We start from the raw sequence: 27,125 nt of genomic DNA, 5'->3' as shown, positions 1-27,125 counted from the left end.
TAAAATATTCGTTGTCGCGATAATCCAAAACAGACGTATATCCGTGGAATGGGGTATAGAACATTTTTTGCTTAGACTTAATTTTTTTAACAATGTTTGCGGTCAAAATATAATAAAAAATTCCATTCCCGATATGGGGTGGCAACTACCCCCATGGTAAAAGTGCCTTTCGACATCGTATAGCTTTTGATTTGTGGACTCTCCACTACTTCTCAAATTTTTAAGCACATCGGTCTATTCTGTAAAAATTGCGGGGTGAAAAGCTTCGGTTCCTGCACTATTAATCATGTTTTCTCTTTTAGATTTGAAACTACACAAATGAATGACTTCCAAATGAAGTAACATTTTTCCATTGGCGTTAATTAACAGTATCCTGTGTAGGATTAATTTTTAATGTGCTTCTAGTACTTCAGTAAAAATTCGAAAATCGATTTGATCTAGGTATGTATGTGTGTTACAGTCATTTCCCGCTTTTCGCGATATCCGAGGTCTAGTGATAATCATAGACTAAGAGCCGGTATTATAGGTGAAATTTGCTAATCATTTTATTCACGATAAGAGTCTATAACTTAAATAATAGAATCTAAAAGAAAACGTATAAACACTGTGCCGTCAATTTTTAGTGGCACATGCGTCGACAGTGGCGCATCAAATTTTCCACTTATGGAAAATTAAATTATAAGGAACACTCCCTCACTCCCAGAATTAAATTCATTTCATTTTCTAAAGTTATATGTGTTTAAAGAATAAGACTCGACGTAATTTTATCAAAAACTTAATTTTTCGTTTTTATTTATTTTTTTGGCAGGAGGCAATCAATTTTAAAATTTCTTAAAACTCACACGCATTGTTGAGACTTCTACAAAACATGTCTATTTATATAAATACTCCTAGGTTAAGTGTACATAACCTCAAGTAAATTTTTTTTTTTTTTTTGGAAAGAGCGTATAACTTTTTTTGGGGATGGCTGCAGGCCTATTTTTTTAAATCTTTAGTTTCGCTATCTTCAAAAATTCGAAAAACTGTTTTTAGCGGGTTTTTGGGGATTTTCCCTATCTTTCAGACTTCAAAATTAGACTAATAGACGCCAAAATCAAAGTTTCTTGTAGATAATAAATAGGTAGATTTATGTAGCTGAGTCATCTAGTGTTGTTCTGAAGCTATTGACTTGCTGTTGCGTTTAGTAAATTTCAATTTCCGACTTATCATCGACTTATTTCGTATGCTTTAAATGATGACGCACGAGTAAAGATTCAGGGACTCAACTGTACTTGTGGCATTTTTCTAATCAACTATTTTAAATGGGAAATATTCGTTATTATGACTGGGAATCATCGTATTCTTCATAAAATTCTGCGCATATTTGATTTCACAAGTTTAAATTTACCTTTGCAAATAACAGGTGGGGGTGAGTGGGAACCTTCTTATGAAAAAATGGCTGTAAGTCCGGTTCTGCTAAATCGAATTTTGCATACTTGCTCTTGTTTAAATTAGTTTTTTTTTTGTCAATGTAAGTGTCTTATTTCCGAAATAGCCTAATAAGTAATATGTAAGCTAGGAGGTGTTATTTAATTATTTTTAGAAATCTAGTTTTCGTTGGAAAATATTAAATACAAGTATTCATTTTTAATCCTGTATTACAAAATTAGACCAAATTAGCAACATAATACCGAAAACCGCATGTCGATAGCTTTTTTCTATCTCGAGATATTTTAAGAAACGTGTAAATTTTAAACAACTGTTAATGTCACCGATAAACTAAATTAAGGAAAAGTAGTGTGCTATGGAAAAAACAAAGAAACATTTTCCAGATGTAAGCGTATATAATTAATTAAAACAACAATAAGACAAACAACACTATAAAATATAACAAAGAAATAAAAGCAACTTTTTACTTAGTGGCGACCTAAATGTTCAAATTATTGCCCATCATTTTCGATGCAAGATTTACTTTTTCGAGAGTAGATAGAACAGCAGTCTCAATTTCTCCTTTCGCAATGCTTTGAATGGCGTTTCGTATTCTCTAGATTCTAGATCATATGTTTTCTCAAGTAGTGGGCCTAGCGGCAAAAACAAGGTCTTTAATCAGTCCCCATAAATAAAAGTCTAGAACAGTTAAATCTGTTGCTATTCAATCTACTCTTGAAAGAGTAAATGCTTGCATCGAAAATGATGGGCAACAATTTGAACATTTAGGCAGTCACTAAGATTAAGTAATCTTTTGCTTTTATTTCTTTTTATATTTTATAGTGTTGTTTGTCTAATTGTTGTTTTAATTAATTATACACGTTTACATCTGGAAAATTTTTATTTTTTTCATAGCACACTGCTTTTCCTTAACATCGTTTACCGGTGACAGTAACAGTTATGTTTAAAATTTACACATTTCTTAAGATGTCTCGAGGTAGAAAAAGGTATCGACATGCGGTTTTCGGTATTATGTTGCTAATTTGGTATAATTTTGTAATACATGATTAAAAATGCATACTTGTATTTAATATTTTCCAAAGAAAATTAGATTTCTGAAAATAATTAAATATCGCCTCCTAGCTTGCATATTACTTATTAGGCTTTTTGGAAAATTAGACACTTACATTGACGAAAAAGAGCTGATTTCAACAAGACCAAGTGTGCAAAATTCGATTTAGCAAAACCGGACTTACAGTCATTTTTTCGTAAGAAGGTTCCCACTCACCCCCTCCTGTTATTTACAAAGGTAGACTTGAATTCAAATATGCGCAGAATTTTATGAAAAATACGATGATTGGATTTGCAGTGCCCTTTCATTAGGTCAATTTTATAGCATTTTGATTTTTAAATTTTTGATATTTAATTACGCCCTCTAGCGGTTTACCTACAATTATGAAAATAATTTCTAGGCATTTTCCGAGGCAACTTTTGTTATAAATATATTTTTCTCAAAGCTGTACTATAAACGGTTCTTGAGATGTGGCCGAGAGCTTTCTTATTGTGACACCCGGTACACATCAGGCGGCGTTAGTCCTGGTGAGTGGCGATCTCCCAAAATGAGCGAGCAGTATTCGAAGAAACTCACTGGCCTCTTAGCAGTTTGCCTGCGTCCTGCTGAAACCAATGTTGATCGTTGATCGTGAGCTTGGACCGTTTTCGCGACCTTTTCCCTATTACTGAAAATAGTACTCCACGATAAAATTGTTTTCTGCAAAACTAAGAACCATCCTGAAGCATCAAACATTGACACGACATTCACACATGTTATATCAACGTTCATAAATCACTAAGTAATTGACCCCAAACAGACTCATATTTGAAGGTAAATATGAATCATGGATAACGTTCCATGTTTTGTTTAAACGGTTGATACGTGAGAATAACCAACTATGGTCATTTTCATGAGCATTTTCAGTGCATTTTTATATAAGTTGAGTGATACAAAAAAGGTGGTCTATGGTCGATCTACCAGCTCTAAAACCCGCCTGTTCTTCTGCCTCCATATCGGTGTATTCTCTTTCTATTCTATTTTTGATCATTTTCCCATAGATTTTACTAATGGTACTAGTAACTGCTATTCCACGGTAATTGTCGCAATTTTGTTTGTTTCCTTTTTTATGTAAAGTTGAAATGGTAGTGGTTTTAAATTCGGCTGGAACCTCTATTTTGTTTATGCAGTTTTGAAAGAGTATTGTCAGGTGTTCATATAGTTTTTCAGTTCTTCGGGGGTTTTTTTTTGAGTGAAGTACAGATATCCTTTACTTCCTTTTTCGTTATTCTTATAGGAGATGCTTCAACGCGTATGTTTTGGTTATTTTCTTTTATTTTGAATTCCACTCGATCTTCTTGTAACAGTTTACTGAAGTACATGTCCCATGCTTCTAACGAAATTGGTGAGATTAAATCTTTTTTCTTGTCGTTGGTCCTAAGAGATTTAATAGGTTTCCAGCTTTGTGTACTTCTCGTTCCACCTATGTACGTATTTATTTTTTGACAGTTTTGATCCCAGGATTCTTTTTTTTTCTGTCTTATCATTTGTCTCACCTTAGTTTTTTACACTATCTTGTTCTAACAATAAAGTTAATGATTTAAAAATAGTTTCATTTTGTAGAAAAAATTATGTATGTATTACAAGCGCAAAATGACATTATCGCTTTCCAGCAATTACCGCGTTCCGCTTCGCGTCACGCGGTAACTATTACCGTAGAACCACTCTCCGAAAAATTGGAAGTAAAATCTGTAGTCGCGCATGGCGACCGCGCAATGTTCTTAGTCGCTTTTGCCCCACTCTCGCATTGCTAGTCGCATAGAAACGTACAGATTTTAACAGGGAAAACCCGCATCCACCACTGGTGAACTACCAATTGCGTACTGCCGGTATTACTTCTTGAGATCAAAGCGACGACAGAGGAGTGGTTTTACTGTGGAACCTCTATATACTGTGCTAATACTCTCAAGCAATAATGTATCACTTTTCGCTCTTAATACATAAATAACTATTTATTATTCAATACAGTTATTCAGAGCTGCAGTCAACAAAGTTAAGATTGCTGTGATGGTAGCCAACCTATGATAGGAGACGGTACTGCAAGAAGATCTATGTCTTGGCTTTTTGCTGCTCCTTGTAATATATTAGTACTAAAATTTTGAGAAAACTGCAATAAAATCGATATTTATCTTTTATAGTCCAGGAACCGAAGCTTTTCACCTCGCAATTTTTACAGAATGTATCGATTTGCTGGAAAATTTGAGAGTAAGTAGTGGATAGTCCAAGGATGAAAATCTATATGATACTGAAAGGCGCCTCTACCATGGGGGTGGTTGCCATCCCATCTCGGGGTGGAAATTTTTTATTATATTTTGACAACAAAATTTGGTAATAGCATTCATTTTAAGCAAAAAAACTTCTATATATGTTTTTGATAAAATTAATAGTTTTCGATTTATTCGCTATCGAAAGTGTTAGTTTTATATCTAAAAAATCAATGTTTTTCGATATATACTCGTTTACTCTTCACTCAATTTTTACCATAGAAAAAATTTTTTAACACCAAGTTCTTGGGAATTAAATAACCTACAATTTCATATTAAAACATTTTTTAATATTTCTGATGCTAATCTTTCTATTCTGAAGAAAATGGCATCTTTTACCAAACTACAAAAATTCGTTATTCGCTTTTAACTCCAGTTTTTTTTTAAAACTAATCATTCTAAGCGAGTGAAACATCTAAAGTCTATTACTAATACATAAATACCGAAGACTGAATAAGGCCATTGACTAAAACACCGCTAACTTACATTTTTAAGCTTCCAATTTGATTTCTCCTTTTTTTTTTCAAAAAATATATTGATTTTTTAACCGTAACTCTTTTATTTTTTATCTTAGAAAGTTTAGTAAAAAATAGTTTTGTAGGTTTTACAAGGTCTATAAGGCTATTGATATTAAATCCTTTTAAAATCCTCCGTCGCAAAAATTGGTGACTTTGAAAAGGTTGGTAAAGGTGGTTTTTGCATGTTATTACAAGATTTAATTGTCAATAACTCACTCAATTTTTGCCGTAGAAAGAAAATTTGCAAATCATGTTCTTAAGAATTAAATAAGCTTCAATTTTGTATTTAAATATTTTTTCGTATCTCTGATGCTAATCTTGTTATTCTGAAGGAAAAGCCATTTTTTTCCAAACTCCAAAAACTCTTTATTCGCTTTTAACTCCATTTTTTTTAAAACTTATCATTATAAGCGGGTCAAACTTCTAGAACCTATTAATAATACATAAATAAAGAAGACCAAATAAGGCCAATAACTAATATTAATTAGGGTGGTGATTAGGGGGTTGCTTCCAATCACTTTTTCACTGACAAAAATAGAGACTGACATTCTTTTCATTATGTCACTTAATGTTTGAGCTAGAGACCGTTTTTTATTTCTGAAGATAGATATTTATAAATACTTTAAATTAGTTTGAACAAGTTATCCTCGAAAAATGCATAGTTTTCCCGTCTTTTGACTTTGAAACTACAATTTTTAGCATTTGACGAAGAAGAGCTAACATAAAATAAAGTATAGCTCAATTACTATTGGTCTTAAAGAAAATAAAAAAAAAGGTTTTGTTTATTTTTTGAAAAGGTACATTTTTGTTAAGCAAAGTTGTTTTGATAAAACGAAAACTTTTTGAGTTATTAGCAGAAAACTGATTAAAACATAGATTTTTTCGATTTAAAACTAACACTTTCGATAGCGAATAAGTCGGAAATTATTACTTTTATCAAAAAATGTATAGAACGTTTTTTGCTTAGAATGAATGTTTTTACCAACTTTTGTTGTCAAAATACAATGGCAACCACCCCCATGGTAAAAGGGCCTTTCGGCATCATATAGCTTTTGATCCTTGGACTATCTACTACTTATTCTCAAATTTTCAAGCAAATCGATCCATTCTGTAAAAATTGCGAGGTTTTGCCCTATTTCAAGCTTCATTACTTGGACTATTAACTTGTCATTAACATTAACTTACTTTTGGACGTCCATCCATTCCTCAATTACATAAGCTGTGATTTTCAGTTTCTCTTCCCAATCATCAATAAGTTCCTCGAACGGTCCTTTGAAAGGGCTAAAGGATATTTGCTGAGTAAGGACAATTTGATCATCTAGCAGCTGTTGGATTTCATCGGAAACCTTCATTATATAGGTGCCTAAAAGAAAATAACTGTATGAGACACTTACAGATTACAAAATCATAAAATAACAAAGAATAATTCAAAGTTTTATTTTAATAAAATTACAATAAAACTTTTATTAAGACAAATTTTTTGGTGACGCCTTCGTGGTTTCTACAATTTACAAACCAAACGAATACTGGAAACAAAGAAGGCCAGGGGAGATATACAACTTGCATCTCACTTCCTACCTGTCCAGTGTGACAGAATTCCAACGAAAAATTTGGTCCCGCATGCTCAATTAGGAGCAAAACTAATAGAAAATAATAATTTCGTTGTAAAACGAAACCAAGAGACGTCTTATATTTCAGTTGATTTAGAGTGCGCCATAAACACCCTAACCGGTTTCAAGCTCATTAGCTTTCATGTATATGTTATAGTCAAAGCTCGAATTTCAGGCACTCCTAGGTTTGACTAGGCAATCCTCAGGTCTAACTGACGGTCTTAGTCAAAGCCCGAAATAAATTAGAGTTTCGGCCTTTGACTAGTCAAACCTAGGAGAGACCAAAATGGTCAGGCAAAGGTCGAAATTTAATTTTATGGAATCGGGGTTTGACTAGTCAAACCCCGATGAGCTATTAAAATGTCGTAATTTGTTGGATTAGGTTTAATAAAACGTTATTTTTTAATTTTAATGTTTATTATTTTTAAATTGTCGCAATTAAAATAAAAAATAGTGTTTATTCTCACATGTTGAGGCATTATGGCATTTAGAGTTGCGCAATACGTTAGACCTTTTAGGTACACTTACATAATTTTGAAGAGCATTTTTATTGAATTTTATAAAACCTTGTCCTGCAAATTTAGAATTTTTTGTACCAATTTTCCTTTGAGACAGCTTAACGTCTGGACCATCTTCGAAATTAAGAAAATTCTCTTTGTATATTTGATTTCTTGAAAAAGTGTGTTTATTGTTCCTAATTTCGTACCAACTCTATATAAAACGTCAATTGCTTTATCTTGTATGATATCCAAAATATTTCGAGCATCTCTTTTCACCCTTTAAAAGCTGGGGAGAGGTATTATTACAGTTTTTCCGTTCGAAATTGAAGGAAATTTTTTTTGCACTTAATTGATTCATAGCATTATGTTGGGCATGAAGACCGTCAATCGCCTTTTCTTTATTTATTTTAATCTTGTATGTCTGTGCACAATGGATGAATGTGCCTTTTCTGTCAAAACCTTCATAGTATACACCAAGTGTGCTGTCAGCGTACAAAACATGTACCACCTAATTACAAATTATGCACGTACGTGCGTCAGAGCTCTCTTTTTGGTAAATACAACAAACCACTTCTGAAGAAGTAATCTGAATTGTTTAACAATTTTCTTCCTCTCCCAATGACGACGGTCTAGGGGCTTCCTTAGTATTATGCTGATCCTTAGTTTTTTCTCTGATTGAAATATCTTCTTTCACAGTTGACGATGACACTCCCATTCCATCTGTTTGTGCTAAAATAAAATTCATATACTTAGTCAAACCAAATTACGTTTTTAAAAGAAATCAAATAAGAGGATGCAAAGAGAATTTTCTTAATTTCGAAGATGTTCCAGATGTTAAGCTGTCTCTATAAAGAGAAATTTGTACAAAAGGTTCTAAATTTGGAGGACAAGGCTTTATAAAATGCTACTGCAATAATAAATGCATTTCAAAATTATGTAAGTGTAAAAGGTTTAACGTATTGTGCAACTCTAAATGCTATAATGCATCAACATGTGAGAATAAACACTTATTTTTTATTTTAATTACGACAATATAAAAATAATAAAAATTAAAATTAAAAAATTACGTTTTATTAAACCTAATCTAACAAATTACGACATTGTAATAGCTGATCGGGGCTTGACTAGTCAAACCCCGATTTCATAAAATTAAATTTCGACCTTTGCCTGACCAACTTAGTCTCTCCTAGGTTTGACTAGTCAAAAGCCGAAACTCTAATTTATTTCGGGCTTTAACTAAGACCGTCAGTCAGACCTGAGGATTGCCTAGTCAAACCTTGGAGTGCCTGAAATTCGGGCTTTGACTATAACATAAATATACATTCTTTGATGAAATCTGAGGAGATTAAAACCGGTAAGGGTGTTTATGGCACTCTCTAAACGAACTGAAATATATGACATCTCTTGGTTTCGTTTTACAACGAAATTGTTATATTTTGTTAACAAAAAATAATTAAAATCAATAAAAATAAATTATAGGGAACATGTTAACAGAAGGAAACACATGATGTTATTATACAGAGTGCGGCATCTGAAACGAAACAAATCTAATATCATTAAGAAAATTGTATGAGAAGAAATCCCAAAATATGTCCACAAGTCAATAAGGGAATGATAGATATCACTTAAAGTCCGGATTATAAGCATTTTGCTTTTTTTGCTTTTTTGCTTATAATTATGATTTTTAATAAAAAGGCTTATTTTAAAGATATGTTGCTTATCTTTGTTTATTTTACTTATTATGATAAACTATAGTTAAATTCCATTTCATGTATATTGTACTTCCTGTCTTAAGCAAAACTCTATGAAGTATACAAAGCTATAAAACTCTAATAATTCAATAAATCATAAGAAATTTATTCACTTATGTAGGAAATAAACGAACAAACCTATCGTTATACCTGTCGATGTAATAAACTAAAGGCGGAGATACATATGCGCTCTGCTCGGTGTGCGAGCCGCTCGCGCGCAGCGTATTCGTCAGATTAGTACGTGTTTTCAAGTGACGCACAAACGGCACGCACACGGCGCACCACGATCTAAATTCTGTCGGTTTTTCAACAAACGCTTTGATGGTTCGCAATACGTATTTGGACGGGTTTGCGAGTGGTTTGTTGGTTTTGGCGCGCATGAGTTGAATATTTGTTAGTAATGGAATGGTCGGAACTGTCGGAAGGTAATTGATGTTTACCGTGGAAAATCATTATTGTGGGATCCTCAATAAAGAACCATTTAATTTAAAGAAACAACTTGAATCCGATCTGAACGGAAATAGAAGCTGAAATAAAAAAATGTACATGCGGACCTTTTTAAAAAATGTTAGTTCATTGTTGTACTAAAAATAACATGTATAAATATTAAAAATAAGATTTATTATTTTATTTGGGCATAAGCCACAATTCGAGTTTGAAATCAAGTTTACTTGACCTTTCGACTTTATCTTCGGAAATAGTTATCAATATCAAAAAAACATTCATAAGCAGATATATATTATGTGTCACCGGAAAGCGAAATAGGTAACGCACCACTTGGAGAACCTATAGTTTTCTAACTTCGTGTCTGGTGAAGCAACGCAGTTGAAACAAGCGGATATATTATAATTGTGTCACCGGAAAGCGAAAAAGGTAAGGCACAACTTGGAAGACCCAATAGTTTTCTAACTTCGCTTCTGGTGAAGCAACAGAGTTGGAACAAGCAGATATATTATAATTGGGTCACCGGAAAGCCAAAAAGGTAACGCACAAGTTGGAAGACCCAATAGTTTTCTAACTTCGCTTCTGGTGAAGCAACGGAGTTGGAACAAGCAGATATATTATAATTGGGTCACCGGAAAACGAAAGAGGTAACGCACAACTTGGAAGACCCAATAGTTTTCTAACTTCGCTTCTGGTGAAGCAACGGAGTTGGAACAAGCAGATATATTATAATTGGGTCACCGGAAAGCCAAAAAGCTAACGCACAACTTGGAAGACCCAATAGTTTTCTAACTTCGCTTCTGGTGAAGCAACGGAGTTGGAACAAGCAGATATATTATAATTGGGTCACCGGAAAGCCAAAAAGGTAACGCACAACTTGGAAGACCCAGTAGTTTTCTAACTTCGCTTCTGGTGAAGCAACGGAGTTGGAACAAGCAGATATATTATAATTATGTCACCGGAAAACGAAAAAGGTAACGCACATCTTGGAAGAGCCTATAGTTTCCTAACTTCGCTTCTGGTAAAGCAACTGAGTTGGAACAAGCAGATATATTATAATTGGGTCACCGGAAAGCCAAAAAGGTAACGCACAACTTGGAAGACCCAATAGTTTTCTAACTTCGCTTCTGGTGAAGCAACGGAGTTGGAACAAGCAGATATATTATAATTGGGTCACCGGAAAGCCAAAAAGGTAACGCACAACTTGGAAGACCCAATAGTTTTCTAACTTCGCTTCTGGTGAAGCAACGTAGTTGGAACAAGCATATATATTATAATTGGGTCACCGGAAAACGAAAAAGGTAACGCACATCTTGGAAGAGCCTATAGTTTCCTAACTTCGCTTCTGGTGAAGCAACTGAGTTGGAACAAGCAGATATATTATAATTGGGTCACCGGAAAGCGAAAAAGTTAACACAGGGCTTGGAAGAACCTATAGTTCTCTAATTTCGTTTCTAGTGAAGCTACGCAGTTGAAACAAGCAGATACATTACAATTGTGTCACCGGAAAACGAAAAAGGTATCGCATGACTTGGAAGTACCTATAGTTCTCTAATTTTGCTTCTGGTTGTAGGAACAAGCAGATATATTATGGTATGGGAGCAAAGTATGCTAAATGTGCAATCACTCGAGCGCTTTGTCGACCTATTGGGTTGTGATTATTAGGTCCTAAAACCAAAAAAATTAAGTAAAATTTTCCATTTTAGTGGGGACTTCCCATTTTTTAATTTAATTTTCCATTTCCAACAATCTTTTTTCCGATTATAGCGCCATCTATCCATAATTCAAAAAAATGTTTCGAATAAAAGTTGTTTATTTTTATACAAACAATCCAAATCTGCAATAAGAAACGGGGTCTACCATTTAATATTTTAAAGTAACCCCCCACCTCACCTCCGTGGGGTGTCGTGTTTGGAACCACTCGATAGATTTTTCAAAAACATTGATAAAGTGTATTTTGCAGTTTTTCGATATGATGTTTATTTTGCGAAAGATCGCGGGATTTGTATTTAAAATTTTAAATTTACCCCCCACCCCTCTCCGTGGGGGTCAAGTTTGGTATTTTTCGATAGATTTTTGAAAAATATTGAACACATAGTTGTTAGTTTTTCAATCTGACGTTCATTTCGCGAAATATTCACTTTTTTTTGTGAAACTTTTTGACTAACCCATTTCCGTACGCCCCGTTCAAATCGTCATATTTTTGAAATATAGACTCTTTTGCATGTACTTAACTTACCTTATCTTAATCTGACAATTTCGAATATTTTAAGGATAGATTTTTTTTCGGGCCCCCCTGAACGAACTCCCCTGTGTTAAGAGCCAATATATGGTGGAGGTACATCTGCAGGGTACCACGTTTCTCCCCATATGATAATCTGACGCGCTCGAGTAACTGCAAAAATCCCCGCTTGGGCTCCCCTACCATTATATTTGTGTTGCCAGGAAGCGAAAAAGGTAGTTCCCGAAATGTTCCCAAACTGTGGCTGTGGCTTATTCCACATAAAATAGTAAATTGCATAAGATTACACAAGAAAATAGTTTCAGAACAATACCAAAATAAGATGTAGTAGAAGTACAGGACAGAGACATGATTATCTACAATTACTAAACGTTCGTAAGTTTCCTCTGGATCGTCAAAATGAAAAATTTTAACGAACAATAACCGCGCCACGAACGGGCGGCGCACACATGGCGCGGAGTTCGCGGCGCGGATATGTATTTCCGCCTTAATATTTGTCTACAGAGAGCCCAAATTTATTGTCTACAGAGAGCCAATATATGTTGTAAAATACTTTTTACATTTGGTACCTTTGTATAAATTTAAATACGCACCAATCACATAATGTAGATGTTGAAAGAACTTTTTCTACGTATAAATATATGCATACAGATTGAAGACATAGCTTTTCACAGGAGAATTAAAAAAAAACATATTATTGTTAATTGTTTTTTGCTAATGGCCACGAATAAAAAATATAGATATTAATATGTTAATTACTTTTCGATTTTTTTATTATATTATAGTTCAACATTTTTGTAATTTTTTATTTATTGTTAATAATTCGGTAACTAAAAATATATGTAATTTAATGTTAATGTCTTTTATTCACATTTATATCATTATAGTCCATTTTTACTTACAGGTTTTTGTTCTTGAACCTTACTTATTTCATAAAAACTTTGCTTATTTTTACATTTTTTGCTTATATAAGTGCTTATTTTGACCTTTCTGTCATGTTTATAATCCGGACTTTAGACATCACATTGAATGTGAGAATTATTATACCTATTCTGTTTTTAAATTAGGAGAAGTAAACTCAAAAGGCAGATTCATACCCAATAATGTCACTAGAAAAATCACCAGACTCATCTTGTTTTTTGGTTGATCATGTCAGCCTTCGACGGTAATCCATAAATATTATATTATACTAATACGTCGCTAACTAGTTCTTAAAACAACTGTTCCATAATATATGTCAATAATGTCAAAATTTCATAATTTAGTGGAAAATTTTAGTTCTTGCCTACGGTTGAACAAACTAGTATTATTACTGCGCGGTAAATTTTAATTACTCCTCCTAGTTTAAAAACGAGTTATAGAGATCAAAAATTTCTTATTAATTTTAATTATGTATTGGTATTACTGACACTAGCTTAATAGACAAGGCGAAAACGGCGGGTTCGTTGGAAAAAATATTCCCATGAGATTTTTTTGCATAATCACATTCGTGAGACACCCCAGAATAAGTGGTCCCATAAAAGTGGTCCAATTTTTTTTAACATTTTTTTTTAATCAAATTGCTAAAATAAATATTTTCGACCCGGAGAATTTTTTTTTAGATTTTGCGGACCATTCAGGACAGAAAAGGTACCTTAATAATTTTTCTCTAAAGTTGATCGTGTTCGAATTATAAGCAATTTAAAATTTGAAAAACGCGAAAATGGCCATTTTTAAGACTTAATAACTCGGCTAAAAATGATTGTTATGAAAGTCAGAAAGTGACTAAATCAAATTTAAAGCCCCCCTTCATGATGCTGAAGAAATTTGTGTCATTAATTTATTACTAAGCTGTTATTTTTGATTACTAATAATGAGTGGTAAGATCGTATTGAAGCGGATGTAAATGTGAGTGCGAGTGAGATGCGCCATTGGACTGCCTGAATGGCATCTCTTTCGCACTCATCATGGACGGCCGACTAGTACGTGTAGGGCGCTTATTATTTTACTTAAAAATGACAGCTTAGTAATCAAATAATGACAAAAATTTCTTCAGGATCCTGTAGGGGGAGTTTTAAACTTTGATTTAGTTACTTTCTGACTTTTATAGTAATAACTTTTAACCGAGTTATTAAGCCTAGAAAATCGCCATTTTTCGTTTTTTTCAATTTTATAATGCTTTTACCTCGAAAACGAATAACTTTAGAGAAAAATTATAAGAGACCTTTTTTATCCAGAATGGTCCAAAACACCTAAAAACAATTTCTGTGGCCAAAAATATTTGCAATTTGATTAAAAAAATTTGGATCACTTTTCGCGTGGGCGACTTCTTGAATATTATTCTGGAATGTCTCACGAATGTGACTATGCAAAAAAATCTCATGGGAATATTTTCTACAAAGAACCCGCCGTTTTCGCCTGGTCTATAATAAATAAATGTAGCATCAATGCGGCAACTTTTAACCTGCACTGTGCATGAATTCAAATTCAAGGTTATTTCAGTAATTTCTGGTGGTAGATTTATAATTTCTCTAAATAGATAAGAAATGACCACATTTCCTGTACGTTGTATAACTGATTTATGTCGGAAATAACAAGAAACTGCATCTTAATGATAAATATGTACACTTAAATTGTACGTCCAATATTTCTTAGAGAAAGATACAGAAGTTTCCAAAAAAAGATGCGTTTATCGGCATTGTTGTATTGTTCAATTGGCAGTTCGCTTAAGAGGTAGGCGCAAAATCTTGGTCCAGTGCTATTTAAATGCATTCCTTTGTTTTCGAATCCTGAGAATACTAATAATAAATGAAATATTACATTATTGCCGAGGTACCGGTACACCTTTATGTATGATATGTATTTCAATTATATTATTACCGATTACGATTACCCAGGGCCGAAAGTCCCTTACAATAAACAAAAAGTTTCTGTTGAATGAAATATTTGAAATTAAAAATCACACTACACTTCCTCTTTTTTTTTCACCTATGTAACTTATTCAAATAAACATTATTGGGAACGTGAAAGTTCGGATAAGCGACACCTGGTTTCATAGCTTGGCAACTTTTTTCGCACTTTTAAATATATTGGCCAATCATATTGGTCCTGGTTGCTGGATAATTGTCAAGGCCGTAGCCCAAAAAATATAAGAAGGAAAAGTAAGATTTAGGTTATGTTATTAAAAGGTAAACCATTGTATGTAGTAAATAAAATTAATTATTAAAATGCAGTACTGCAAGCAAAATACATTTAATTAAATATAATTTTATATAATAATTGCATATCATATCAATATTGTGAGCAACATTAAGAAATTTGCAAGATTTCTCCGCTATTCGCGCACCATAGAATAGAATAGAATAGAAATATACTTTATTGTCATGAAAATTGTACAATTTTATCGACAAAACTTACAAAAAGTCAAGAAAACAAAACAATAACAATTCAATTTACTAAAATTACATAAATCGTCAGTATAAATTATAAAAAAATAATAATAATAATGAAGTATCGTTTCTCGTATCCCCTCTAAGTACTTGCACACTGCGAATAGAAGTTTTCAGGGACTTTGTGCCCTCGATAATAATGTAATCATTCATTCTGCGTTTAAATTTTTCAAAAATATACATTAGTTTTCTTACGATTCGAAAAAAATGAATGCATTTAAATAGCATTGGACCAATATTTTGCGCCTACCCCCTTAAATTATGTACACACATCTTACCTGTAGTTTTGTACGGTGTCAATTCTAGTTTGACATCTTCCCATTCACCAATCATTTTATTCAAGGTCTGTTCAATGGCATATTCCTTAGTAGCTTTATCGGCAATATGACCCATTATGTCTGCATGTTCTCCTACGCCCATAGTCAGGCAATCTTGGAAGGTAAGGCCAGTAGAGAAATCCAGTAAAATACCTAAAATAGATTATTACAATAAATGATAATGTAAAGGCACGTATCCACTATGATGGCGCTCCGCTCTCCTGCAACTGCTCCAAATAGTGGATACGTTGGTGCTCCCGGACCGTGCAACAGTGCCTCGGTGCTCCGATCGGTGGCGGTTTATACAGAGTGAGTCTGTAATTTGGAATAAATTCAATATCTCAAATACTAATTGTTTTTTTGAAAATTACTCAGACCCGTCGATTAGTATTTCAAATTGTCCTTTTTGACAAACAATAATAATGTATACAGGGTGTCCCAATTTAGAGATATGACGTCATCGTTGATTTTCTTAAATGGCAACACTGTCATTTTGATAGCTATTTTGATAGGGTGTGTAAAGTTATACATAACTAAAAAAAATCAAATTTTTGTTCTCTACCATTTACAAGATAATAAAAAATAACAAAGGTATGTCTGTAATTTGGGATAAATTCAATAATTCAAATACTAATTGATTTTTTGAAAAATGCTCAGACCCATCGATTAGTATTTCAAATTGTCATTTTTGACGTAAAATAATAATGTATACAGGTTGTCCCAATTTAGAGATATGACGTCGTAGTTGATTATCTTAAATGGCAACACTCTCATTTTGATAGCTATTTTGATAGGATGTGTAAAGTTATACATAACTGCAAAATTTCGAATTTTTATTCCCTACCATTTACAAGATAATAAAAAATAACAAAATTATGAAAAACAAGTGATCAAATAATAATTGAATTTAATTATTTCAATTAAGCCAATGCTCATAATGTTGCCCATTGACTATTTGACAATAATTGAGGGCCACATTATGAGCATTTATTTAATTGAAATAATTAAATTCAACTATTATTTGATTATAGTCTGGGCTGATTATCGGAGAATAGGCCATTTTTGGGAAAAGTTATTTACCAGCAATTTTATTGCTGGAATCGAATCTTATGATTATATATATATATATATATATATATATATATATATATATATATATATATATATATATATATATTAATAATATAGGTATGCAAAGTCCACAGATAGTGTGCTACTTTTTTTATAAATAAAATGGCGCCCGAAAATCGTGTGTTTTTCAATTTTTGCTCTATAACTCCAAAGATTTTAACTTTACACCAAAAATACCTAAATAAAAATTCACCGCAATTAAATTCTGCATAGACACGTGTTTTTTCCGATTTGAAAACTTTCCCCGGAAAAAGCGGGTTTTTCCAACAAAATCTTTAATTTTCAACTAAACTTTTAGATAAGTAATTGTTAATCAATAATTAAATAACTTGGTAATGTAAAAGCCCTTTTCGTATGGACTATAATTCCAGAAGCCGCTGGAAATTGAATGAACCGTTTAGCAACAATTTAATTGTTAATTAAAAATTTATGGTGGCTATAATAACGACAATAATTATAATGCATACGAATAACTGTGATTTTTTCATAAAAAGATACTATACCTATCTAATGTACTTTACGGAATTGAAATTGGACTATTTAAGCGGCCTCAGGATTATTTTAAAATTATAAAGAATTTTTTGGCTTATAAACAAATAGAATATCTCGGTAAATAATAAATTAAATTAAATTATAAAAACGGTATTCGAAAAATAGTGGCAGGACGCTTCTTTTAAAAGAAAAAACGTTTAATTGTGATAGAGTAGTTCCTGAGATACAACCGGTCAAAGTTGACCGGAATTTACGGAAAAGATATAAACAATAGGATCATAATTTTCAAATCATTACCTTTTTATTTTTGTCGTCTTTCTCCACACCAATTTTCATATTCTTAAAATACTCATAACATATATTATTATAATAAAAACTATCGATAATACGTGTGAAAATTGCCAAAAATGGCAAAATTTCAATCAAAAATTAGGTTGGAGAAAATGTAACCCTCAAAGTTCAAAATCGGTATACGTTAAAAAAATGCATTTTCTCGGCTTCTCATAGAGCAATTTCCTTCATTCTTTTTTTGTTCCGAAGTAATTCGAGTACAGCCATCGAACTAACGCATTATTAAATGTCAAACTTGCTTTTGTTTTGTTATAATAAATTTATTTATTTATTATAACACAAAATTTTAATTTGTTTAAATAAAAATTGTTTAAATAATTATACAGCTTTCAAATGAGAATATTTATGTTTTTAACTTTAAAAGGTACACTTGTAGTAAGCTTATCTAAAAAAAGCCTACAATTGGAAAAAATATGTAGTTTTCTGTTCTTATAAATAAATTAATCTATTATAACAAAACAAAAGCAACTTTGACATTTAATAATGCGTTGGTTCGATGGCTCTACTCGAATTACTTCGGAACAAAAAAATAATGAAGGAAATTGCTCCATGAGAAGCCGAGAAAATGCATTTTTTTAACGTATACCGATTTTAAACTTTGAGGGTTACATTTTCTCCAACCTAATTTTTGATTGAAATTTTGATATTTTTTTCTTTTTTATTTTTTTGAAATTTTGCTATTTTTGGCAATTTTCACACGTATTATCGATAGTTTTTATTATAATAATATATGTTATGAGTATTTTAAGAATATAAAAATTGGTGTGGAGAAAGACGACAAAAATAAAAAGGTGATGGTTTGAAAATTATGATCCTATTGTTTATATCTTTTCCGTAAATTCCGGTCCAATTTGACCGGTTGTATCTCAGGAACTACTCATCATAATTAAACGTTTTTTCTTTTAAAGAAGCGTCCTGTCACTATTTTTCGAATATCGTTTTTATAATTTAATTTAGTTTATGATTTTCCGAGATATTCTATTTGTTTATAAGCCAAAAAATTGTTTATAATTTTAAAATATTCCTGAGGCCGCTTAAATAGTCCAATTTCAATTCTGTAAAGTACATTAGATGGGTATAGTGTCTTTTTATGAAAAAATCATAGTTATTCTTATGCATCATAATAATTATTGTCGTTATTATAGCGACCGCAAATTTTTAATTAAAAATTCAATTGTTGCTAAACTGTTCGTTCAATTTCCATCGGCTTCTGGAATTATAATCTATACGAAAAGTGCTTTTACATTACCAAGTTATTTAAATATTAATTAACAATTACTTATCTAAAATTTTAGTTGAAAATTAAAGATTTTGTTGGAAAAACCCGCTTTTTCCGGGGAAAGTTTTCGTCCAACTGAATCGGGAAAAACACGTTTCTGTGCAGAATTTAATTGCGGTCAATTTTTATTTGGGTGTTTTTGGTGTAAAGTTAAAATCTTTGGAGTTATTGAGCAAAAATTAAAAAAACACGATTTTCGAGCGCCATTTTGTTTATAAAAAAAGTAGCACACTATCTGCGGACTTTGCATACCTATATTATTAATACATACAATAATAAGATTCGATTCCAGCAATAAAATTGCTGGTAAATAACTTTTCCTTGTATTTTGCTAATTAGCCCAGAGCTTGTTTTTCATAACTTTGTTATTTTTCATTATCTTGTAAATGGTAGGGAATAAAAATTTGAAATTTTGCAGTTATGTATAACTTTACACACCCTATCAAAATAGCTATCAAAATGATAGTGTTGCCATTTAATAAAATCAACGATGACGTTATATCTCTAAATTGGGACACCCTGTATACATTATTATTGTATATCAAAAATGACAATTTGAAATATTAATCGACGGGTCTGAGCATTTTTAAAAAAACAATTATTATTTGAATTATTGAATTAATTCCAAATTACAGACATAATTTTGTTATTTTTTATTATCTTTTAAATGTTAGAGAATAAAAATTTGATATTTTGCAGTTATGTATAACTTTACACACCCTATCAAAATAGCTATCAAAATGACAGTGTTACATTTAAGAAAATCAACGATGACGTCATATCTAAATTGGGACACCCTGTATACATTATTATTGTATGTCAAAAAGGACAATTTGAAATACTTATCGACGGGTCTGATAATTTTTCAAAAAAACGATTATTATTTGAGATATTGAATTTATTCCAAATTACAGACTCACTCTCTATGTAGAGGAGCGCATGCCGTATCGTTTGGAGCAGTTGCGGGGAGTGCGGAGCGCCAACCTAGTGGATACGTGCCTTAAGCATATGATAAGGATAGCGACTATTCAATAGGATGGATATCACATAAGAGAAGCCGATGTTAATATTGATCATCACTTGGTGATGAATGAAATTTATGAAATTTTCCAAAAACCGTCCAGAATCATTTTTTGTTGTTGTTAAAAATGAACATATTCAGTCGCAAATAACTCTAAAAGTATTGGCTCAGGCAAAAACTCTATAGAACAAAAGTTGCCTAGAATTAGTCATTTTATCCAATTCTGGACTTATTTTGAATGTATATAGGGTGAGGCAGATAACTGGCATATTAGAAATATATCGAGAACTAAAGGCAAAAGAATTATGAAAATGGGAGTGAAGGGGTTTTGAAGAGTGATCTATTTAATGAAAATATGTTCACCTATTTGTTACTTCCGGTCATACCGGAAGTTGCTTATAACTTCGTTTTTTTTAATGCGACACCCTGTATATTTTTACATTTTTGGGTTCTACTCGATGTCTTTCTTTCGATTATAGAGGGTAGTTTAAAAGATAATTACGTTTTTTTCTAAATTTCGTAGCAATATTCACACCCTGTAGAATTGTAGCAGTTTGACAACAAAAACTCTGTTTATGTTTAAATGGTTTTCAATTTAGTCTACTATTGTTAAGAATTGTTAGTATAGCCAATTTTTTAATTTTAGTATACACGGTTGGTCGAAACTCGGAAAGAGTATTCTCTGAGTTTTCTTAAAAGGAACACCCTATATTTTAGTATTGTAATGAAATGATATTTTATGATACTTTTTTATTTCCTAAGCATTCCCTATACCTAACTTCTTTTATTTGTGCTTAATTGTTAATTAAACCAACAGTCTTAATTACGTAGTTATTTTGATAGCTCAACCATTATTGCTAATTTTAAGGATCAGTCTAGATTAATATGTATTCATTTGCGAAAAATTATTTGTGATTGAATATTTTCACGGCCAACCTAATAAAATGTCAAGTATTTTTTGTTACAATTAATATTTGGATTGAATCACCCATAACTCACAATTTAAAGCAGTTAGGTATGGGGAATGCTTAAGAAATAAAAAAGTACTATAAAATATCATTCCCTTACAATACTAAAATAAAGGGTGTTTCATTTAAGAAAACTCAGAAAATACTCATTCCGAGTTTCGACCAACCCTGTATACTTAAATTAAAAAATTAGCTATACTAACAATTAATAACAATAATAGACTACATAGTCTAAGCTGATTATCGGAGAATAGGCCATTTTTGGGAAAAGTTATTTACCAGCAATTTTATTGCTGGAATCGAATTATAAGATCCTATATAATAATAACATAGGTATGCAAAGTCCTCAGATAGTGTGCTACTTTTTTTATAAACAAAATGCCGCCCGAAAATCGTGTTTTTTTCAATTATTGCTCTAGAACTCCGAAGATTTTAACTTTACAACAAAAACACCTAAATAAAAATTCACCGTGATTAAATTCTGCATAGAAGCGTGTTTTTCCCGATCTGTTCTGACGAAAATTTTCCTCGGAAAATGCGGGTTTTCCCAACAAAATCTTTAATTTTCAAATAAAGTTTTAGATAAGTAATTATTGACCAATAATTAAATAATTTGCTGACTTAAAAGCCTTCTTGGGTTAGATTATAATTCCAGAAGCTGGTGAGAATTAAACGAATATTTTAGCAACAATTCAATTGTTAATTAATAATTTACGGTCGCAATAATAACCAAAATAATTATGATGCACTGATCAAACTTTGAAATTTTATAAAGATGAGATGCCTGTTTAACATTTGGTCGACAAAATATAATTTTTTTTATTTTTTTGCATAATCTTTAAATGTTTTAAAAAAATAGTTATAAACAAATTAACGTTTCTCAGAAAGTTTTTATTATATTATAATTTTAAAAAATAGCTAAAATGCGCATTTCAAATATCTTGAAAATGAATGCTTATCTTGAAAATTAATGCTTAATGGTTATATTTTAATTAAAGATTATAAATATATTTTTTTGTAATTTACACGCGCGAAAGTAGAATAATACAGTACCGTAGCTACCCACCCACATACACAACTCGCGCGAGTTTAAGCGTGTCAGTCGCTTCGAGTGAACATTTTATCTCCGGCTCTGTATCAAGCCTACTTTCGCGCTAAAAATTACAAAAAAAAGTATTTTTAATCTTTGATTAAAATATAACCATTGCACTAATTTTTGACATTCTTTGTGAGTAATCAGATTGTACCATAGACTCACTTTTAAGCTTTGAAACAATTAAAACAATTTTTTTTTTAAAGAGATAAAGTCGCATCCACCCAAAGGTTATTAGCGACATTGCTGTAACATTTGTAATAATATTAAATTTAACATTTATAACAATCAATCATTTTAACAATTAATTAGAATTTGAGAACAATTGAACATTTGTAACAATTAATTAAGTTAAATTTTGTGTAACATATTTATACATTTTAAGTAACCCAATAAATTGTCCGGAACTAAATTTTTGTTGAGGAGTGCTTTCAGGTTATTTGGCAAATTGTAAAACTGTCTTTGATTTACATATTTAGGACAGTCTATCAAGAAGTGCTTTATACTGTCTACTGTATTGCATGTTTCGCATTTTGGAGGTTCACTATTTGAGAAGAGATAGGCGTGAGTATACCTACAGTGTCCAAGTCCTAGACGTGTAATAATAGTTTGGCATCTTCTGCTTCTGACAGTGGACTTCCATAAAAAAATGTCACCTTTGATGGTTCTGAGTTTAGAACTAGAGTCATTCCACTCCCGATTCCACGCACTTAACACTTTATTTTTGAAATTGAAAATTGAAAACTTTTAGATCGCCTGCGACACTCCGACACTCTGTTTCTGATGCGTCACTGTTGATAGCGTTACGCGCACTAGTATCTGCTTCTTCATTCCCTTCTATACCTATATGAGATGGTATCCACAGGAAGTGGATTCTTATAAAATTGTCTTGAGCTTTCATTAATTCGGCCTTGATCATTTTCTCAATGGGGTGTAATTAAAACAAATTATAAATAATGGAGATATCGTATATTTATTTTGCTGTTTCCTAACTTTTTTGCAAATGGTTGGAAATTTTTTTTAAAGCATTCATTTTCAAGACCTATGAAATACGCATTTTAAGTATTTTTTAAAATTAGAATATAATAAACAATTTCTAAGAAATGTTAATTTGTTTATAACATTTTTTTTTAAACATTTAAAGATTATGCAAAAAAATGATAAATTTATATTTTGTCGACAAAATATTAAATAGGCATCACACCTTTATAATCTTTCTAAGTTTGATCAATGTCTCATGATTATTTTGGTTGTTATTGCGACTGTAAATTGTTAATTAACAATTGAATTTTTGCTAAAATATTAGTTTCATTTTAACCGGCTTCTGAATTTATAATCTATACCAAGAAAGCTTTTATTTCACCAAGCTATATAATTATTGATAAATAATTACTGGCCCAAAAAATTTATTTGAAAATTCGAGATTTTGTTGGGAAAACCCACATTTTCCGAGGAAAATTTTCGTCGGAGCAAATCGGGAAAAACATGCCTCTATGTAGAATTAAATTGGGGTGAATTTTTATTTGAGTATTTTTGGAGTAAAGTTAAAATCTTCGGAGTTATAGAGCAATAATTGAAAAAAATACGATTTTTCGGCGCCATTTTGTTTATAAAAAAAGTAGCACACTATCTGTGGACTTTGCATACCTATATTAATAATATATAAGATCTTATAATTCGATTAAAGCAATAAAATTGCTGGTAAATAACCTTTCTTTGTACTTTACTAATTAGACCAACGTATTATAACTATTTTTTTTTTCAAAATTTAAAGATTATGCAAAAAAAAGAAAAATTTATATTTTGTTGATAAAATATTAAACAAGCATCTCATCTTTATAATCTATATAAGTTTGATCAATGTATCATGATTATTTTGGTTATTATTGCGATCGTAAATTGTTAATTAACAATTGAATTGTTGCTAAAATATTCGTTTAATTTTCACCGGCTTCTGGAATTACAATCTATACCAAGAAATCTTTGATGTCACTAAGTTATTTAATTATTGATTAATAATTACTTACCTAAAACTTTATTTGAAAATTATAGTTTTTGTTAGGAAAACCCGCATTTTCCGAGGAAAATTTTCGTCGGAGCAAATCGTGAAAAACATATCTCTATGCAGAATTAAATTGCGGTGAATTTTTATTTGAGTGTTTTTGTTGTAAAGTTAAAATCTTCGGAGTTATAGAGCAATAATTTTATTGTTTATAAAAAAAGTAGCACACTATCTGCGGACTTTGCATACCTATATTATTAATATATAGAATCTTATAATTCGATTCCAGCAATAAAATTGCTGGTAAATAACTTTTCCATGAATTTTGCTAATTAGCCCAGAGTAATATTAAAAACCATTTGAACATAAATAGAGTTTTCGATGTCAAACTAATACAATTCTACAGGGTGTGAATGTTGCTACGAAATTAAGAAAAAATACGTAATTATCTTTTAAACTACCCTGTATAATATTATAAAACCTAATATTTTGAGAAAGAAGACATCGAGGGGAATCCAAGAATGTAATAATATACAGGGTGTTCCATTAAAAAAAAAAACGAAGTTATAAGCAACTTCCGGTATAACCGGAAGTAGTAAATAGATGAAAATATTTACATTGAATAGATCACTCTTCAAAACCACTTTATTCCGATTTTCATAATCCTGTTGCCTTTAGTTCTATAGATATTTCTATTAGGACTTTTATCTGCCTCACCCTGTATATTTCACCCCCGAGAAGGGGTATTTCCCTCCATTTTTGTAAAATTTTGTAAATTTTTGTAAAATGGAAGGGAAGTAGAATTGTAAGCTTTTTCTTATATAATAATAGGCAATTGCAACTACCTATTCCCAAAACTTCATCCTTCCTTTATTTTTTTTGGGTCTTGTTCTTTGATCTTTGATCGGGCTATTATGTGTTGTGAACATTTTGGCTCTTGAATGTCCCTGATATCTTTAGAAACAAAGAAAATATACGGTTTTCCGGTTTTGTAGTTTAATTTAACCTAAAACAAATTTGAGACATCCTGTAGGGTGGAAAGGGTTGTAGTCTTATGTCTTGTAAACATTTTATTTTTATAATTTCTCTGATATTTATAATAACAAAGAAAACAAAGGGTTTTAGTCTTTATTTTATTATGAGTTTTACCTGATGACACGCGATAAGTGAGGTGGCCATATCTTATCATACCAATAAGATGACATTATTTCATATATTATATACGGCGAAAGAAACAGTGTGTTTAAAGAAAAAAATATGTGTAATGTACCTCTCGCTATTTAAAGAGCTTCTATCTAGGAACCAAATCCATACTTTCTATCAAGGAAATTCCACCCCAAAACACCACAGAGCATCCAATAAACAATTTCATCTCCATTATATTGCGCTGTGCATACCGATTAACTGGTTGACAAATAACTCTTATTACGACAGGGAAATAAGTCAAAAATATACCACGTTCGGGACACTTGAGCAGCCAGATTTCAAATGGGTTTTTTGGGTATTATACATATATCTAATATATTATAAATACAAAAATGCCCGTCACAGTTCGAACGAGAATTTTAGTTATTAACAAATAAGGGTCAAAAATGGCAGTTTTTTCGTTTAAATCGCCACAGGTAAAAATAGGGTAATTAAATATCAAATTTATAGTATCCTTCTTTTAGTAGATGAGCAAAGATTTAAAATAACAGTTTTTGAATTTTATTCCGATCATTTGTGGCTTCGGAAATTTCAAAATAAAACTAACATTTCGAAAATTAAAAATTTGCTAGAATTTTTGAAAAGATGACCTTAAAACTTCCATATTGCATGAAAATTTGAGTCAAACAGTCCATATAATGCATAAAAATTTTTAAGACGATTCGTCGATTAGTTTAAATTTTATTTAATTTGTTTATCCCAAAGAGTTTTTTTGCAATGTTGTTCAGAAAATAATATTGATATAGTAATTCTGTGGAAATCACGTGAAATAAAAATAGTTATATTTTCAAAGTATTTAAAGAAAGTCATTAAAAAGTCATTTTTGTCATTCCGAAAACATTTTACTAAAAAAAAATAGTAAATCCTTTATAAAACGTATATATTTAAAATCCCTAAAAAGGGCTACATCACAATCACATTACTAGTTTTCGACTGGTTTACCAGTCATCATCAGTGCTTACGTGAAGTTTACATGCTAACCACCAAGATATAGTTTAACAAAAATATGTGGGTCAAAGCCCTGTATAAGTGGTCCGTTAAGGAAACATCAGTTAAAAATGTCAATTAGAGCATGGATGTTTAATCTATTTTAAAATAATGCCCAGGTAACATCTGAGCTGTGGTGTGACTAGATTACATGGTGAAAGTCTGGTAGCAAATCTTGGTGGTTAGCATGTAAACTTCACGTAAGCACTGGTGATGACTGGTAAACCAGTCGAAAACTAGTTATGTGATTGTGATGTAGCCCTTTTTAGAGATTTTAAATATACACCTTTTATAAAGGATTTATTATTTTTTGTATTACATGGTATACAGCCAACTACAGGAAAATTTTTTCCTTGCGGAATTTTACTAAAGTAGAGTCATTTTTGGTTTAAAACAATTTGAATAACTTTGTTAATATTTACTCTAGACTAAAACTACTTTGGGATTTGAAAAGCTGGTATTTTTACACAAATTTTCAAAAAAATCTTTTCGCCTAGGTTAATTATGGACAAAGTTAGACACTTTTTTTATTTAATTCACAGCTACTTGTTTATACTTCAATAAGGCATTTCCTTTAATTACGATTAAGCCAAAACGTCGCAAACCCTGGACTACCAAAGGTATCCGCATATCAGCAAAAAATATGCGTTCACTACTTTATATCAAGAAATTTACTACCAACGTCTCTGTCACTCAATATATCACCAATTACAGAGTCACATACCTAAAACTCATCAAATCAGCTAAAAAAGCCTACTATCAAAATCGTCTGGGAAGCTCCAAAAGTGTTGCAAAAGAAACTTGGTCCATAATAAACGATCTTCGAAATAAAACCCACGCAGCTCAAACATTTGCCCTTCCAAGCCCTGAAAATCTAAACGAATACTTCATTAACGTGAGTAAAAATATAACATCAACTATTCTGTCTCAACAAGATCCCATTTCCTATCTCCCTAATTCAGAAATTGTCTCGAATTCATTCTTTATAAGACCAATCTATAGA

At 31.4% G+C, this 27,125-nt stretch overlaps 1 protein-coding gene across 1 annotated transcript in view; it reads right to left on the bottom strand.

The window, feature by feature from the left end:
• LOC114334288 (dynein axonemal heavy chain 1-like) overlaps positions 1–27,125 on the bottom strand; it is a 947,682-nt gene that overhangs the window by 786,937 nt on the left and 133,620 nt on the right. The window contains exons 5-6 of the mRNA XM_050660136.1: positions 15,554–15,745; positions 6,486–6,663 (exon numbers count right to left, since the gene is read on the bottom strand). Coding sequence (XP_050516093.1) covers positions 6,486–6,663; positions 15,554–15,745 — 370 coding nt within the window. The remainder of the gene's footprint in view (positions 1–6,485; positions 6,664–15,553; positions 15,746–27,125) is intronic.

The sequence above is a fragment of the Diabrotica virgifera genome, chromosome 9, assembly GCF_917563875.1.
Source record: "Diabrotica virgifera virgifera chromosome 9, PGI_DIABVI_V3a".
NCBI classification, from domain to species: domain Eukaryota; kingdom Metazoa; phylum Arthropoda; class Insecta; order Coleoptera; family Chrysomelidae; genus Diabrotica; species Diabrotica virgifera.
This window is presented reverse-complemented; position numbering and strand designations above follow the sequence as displayed.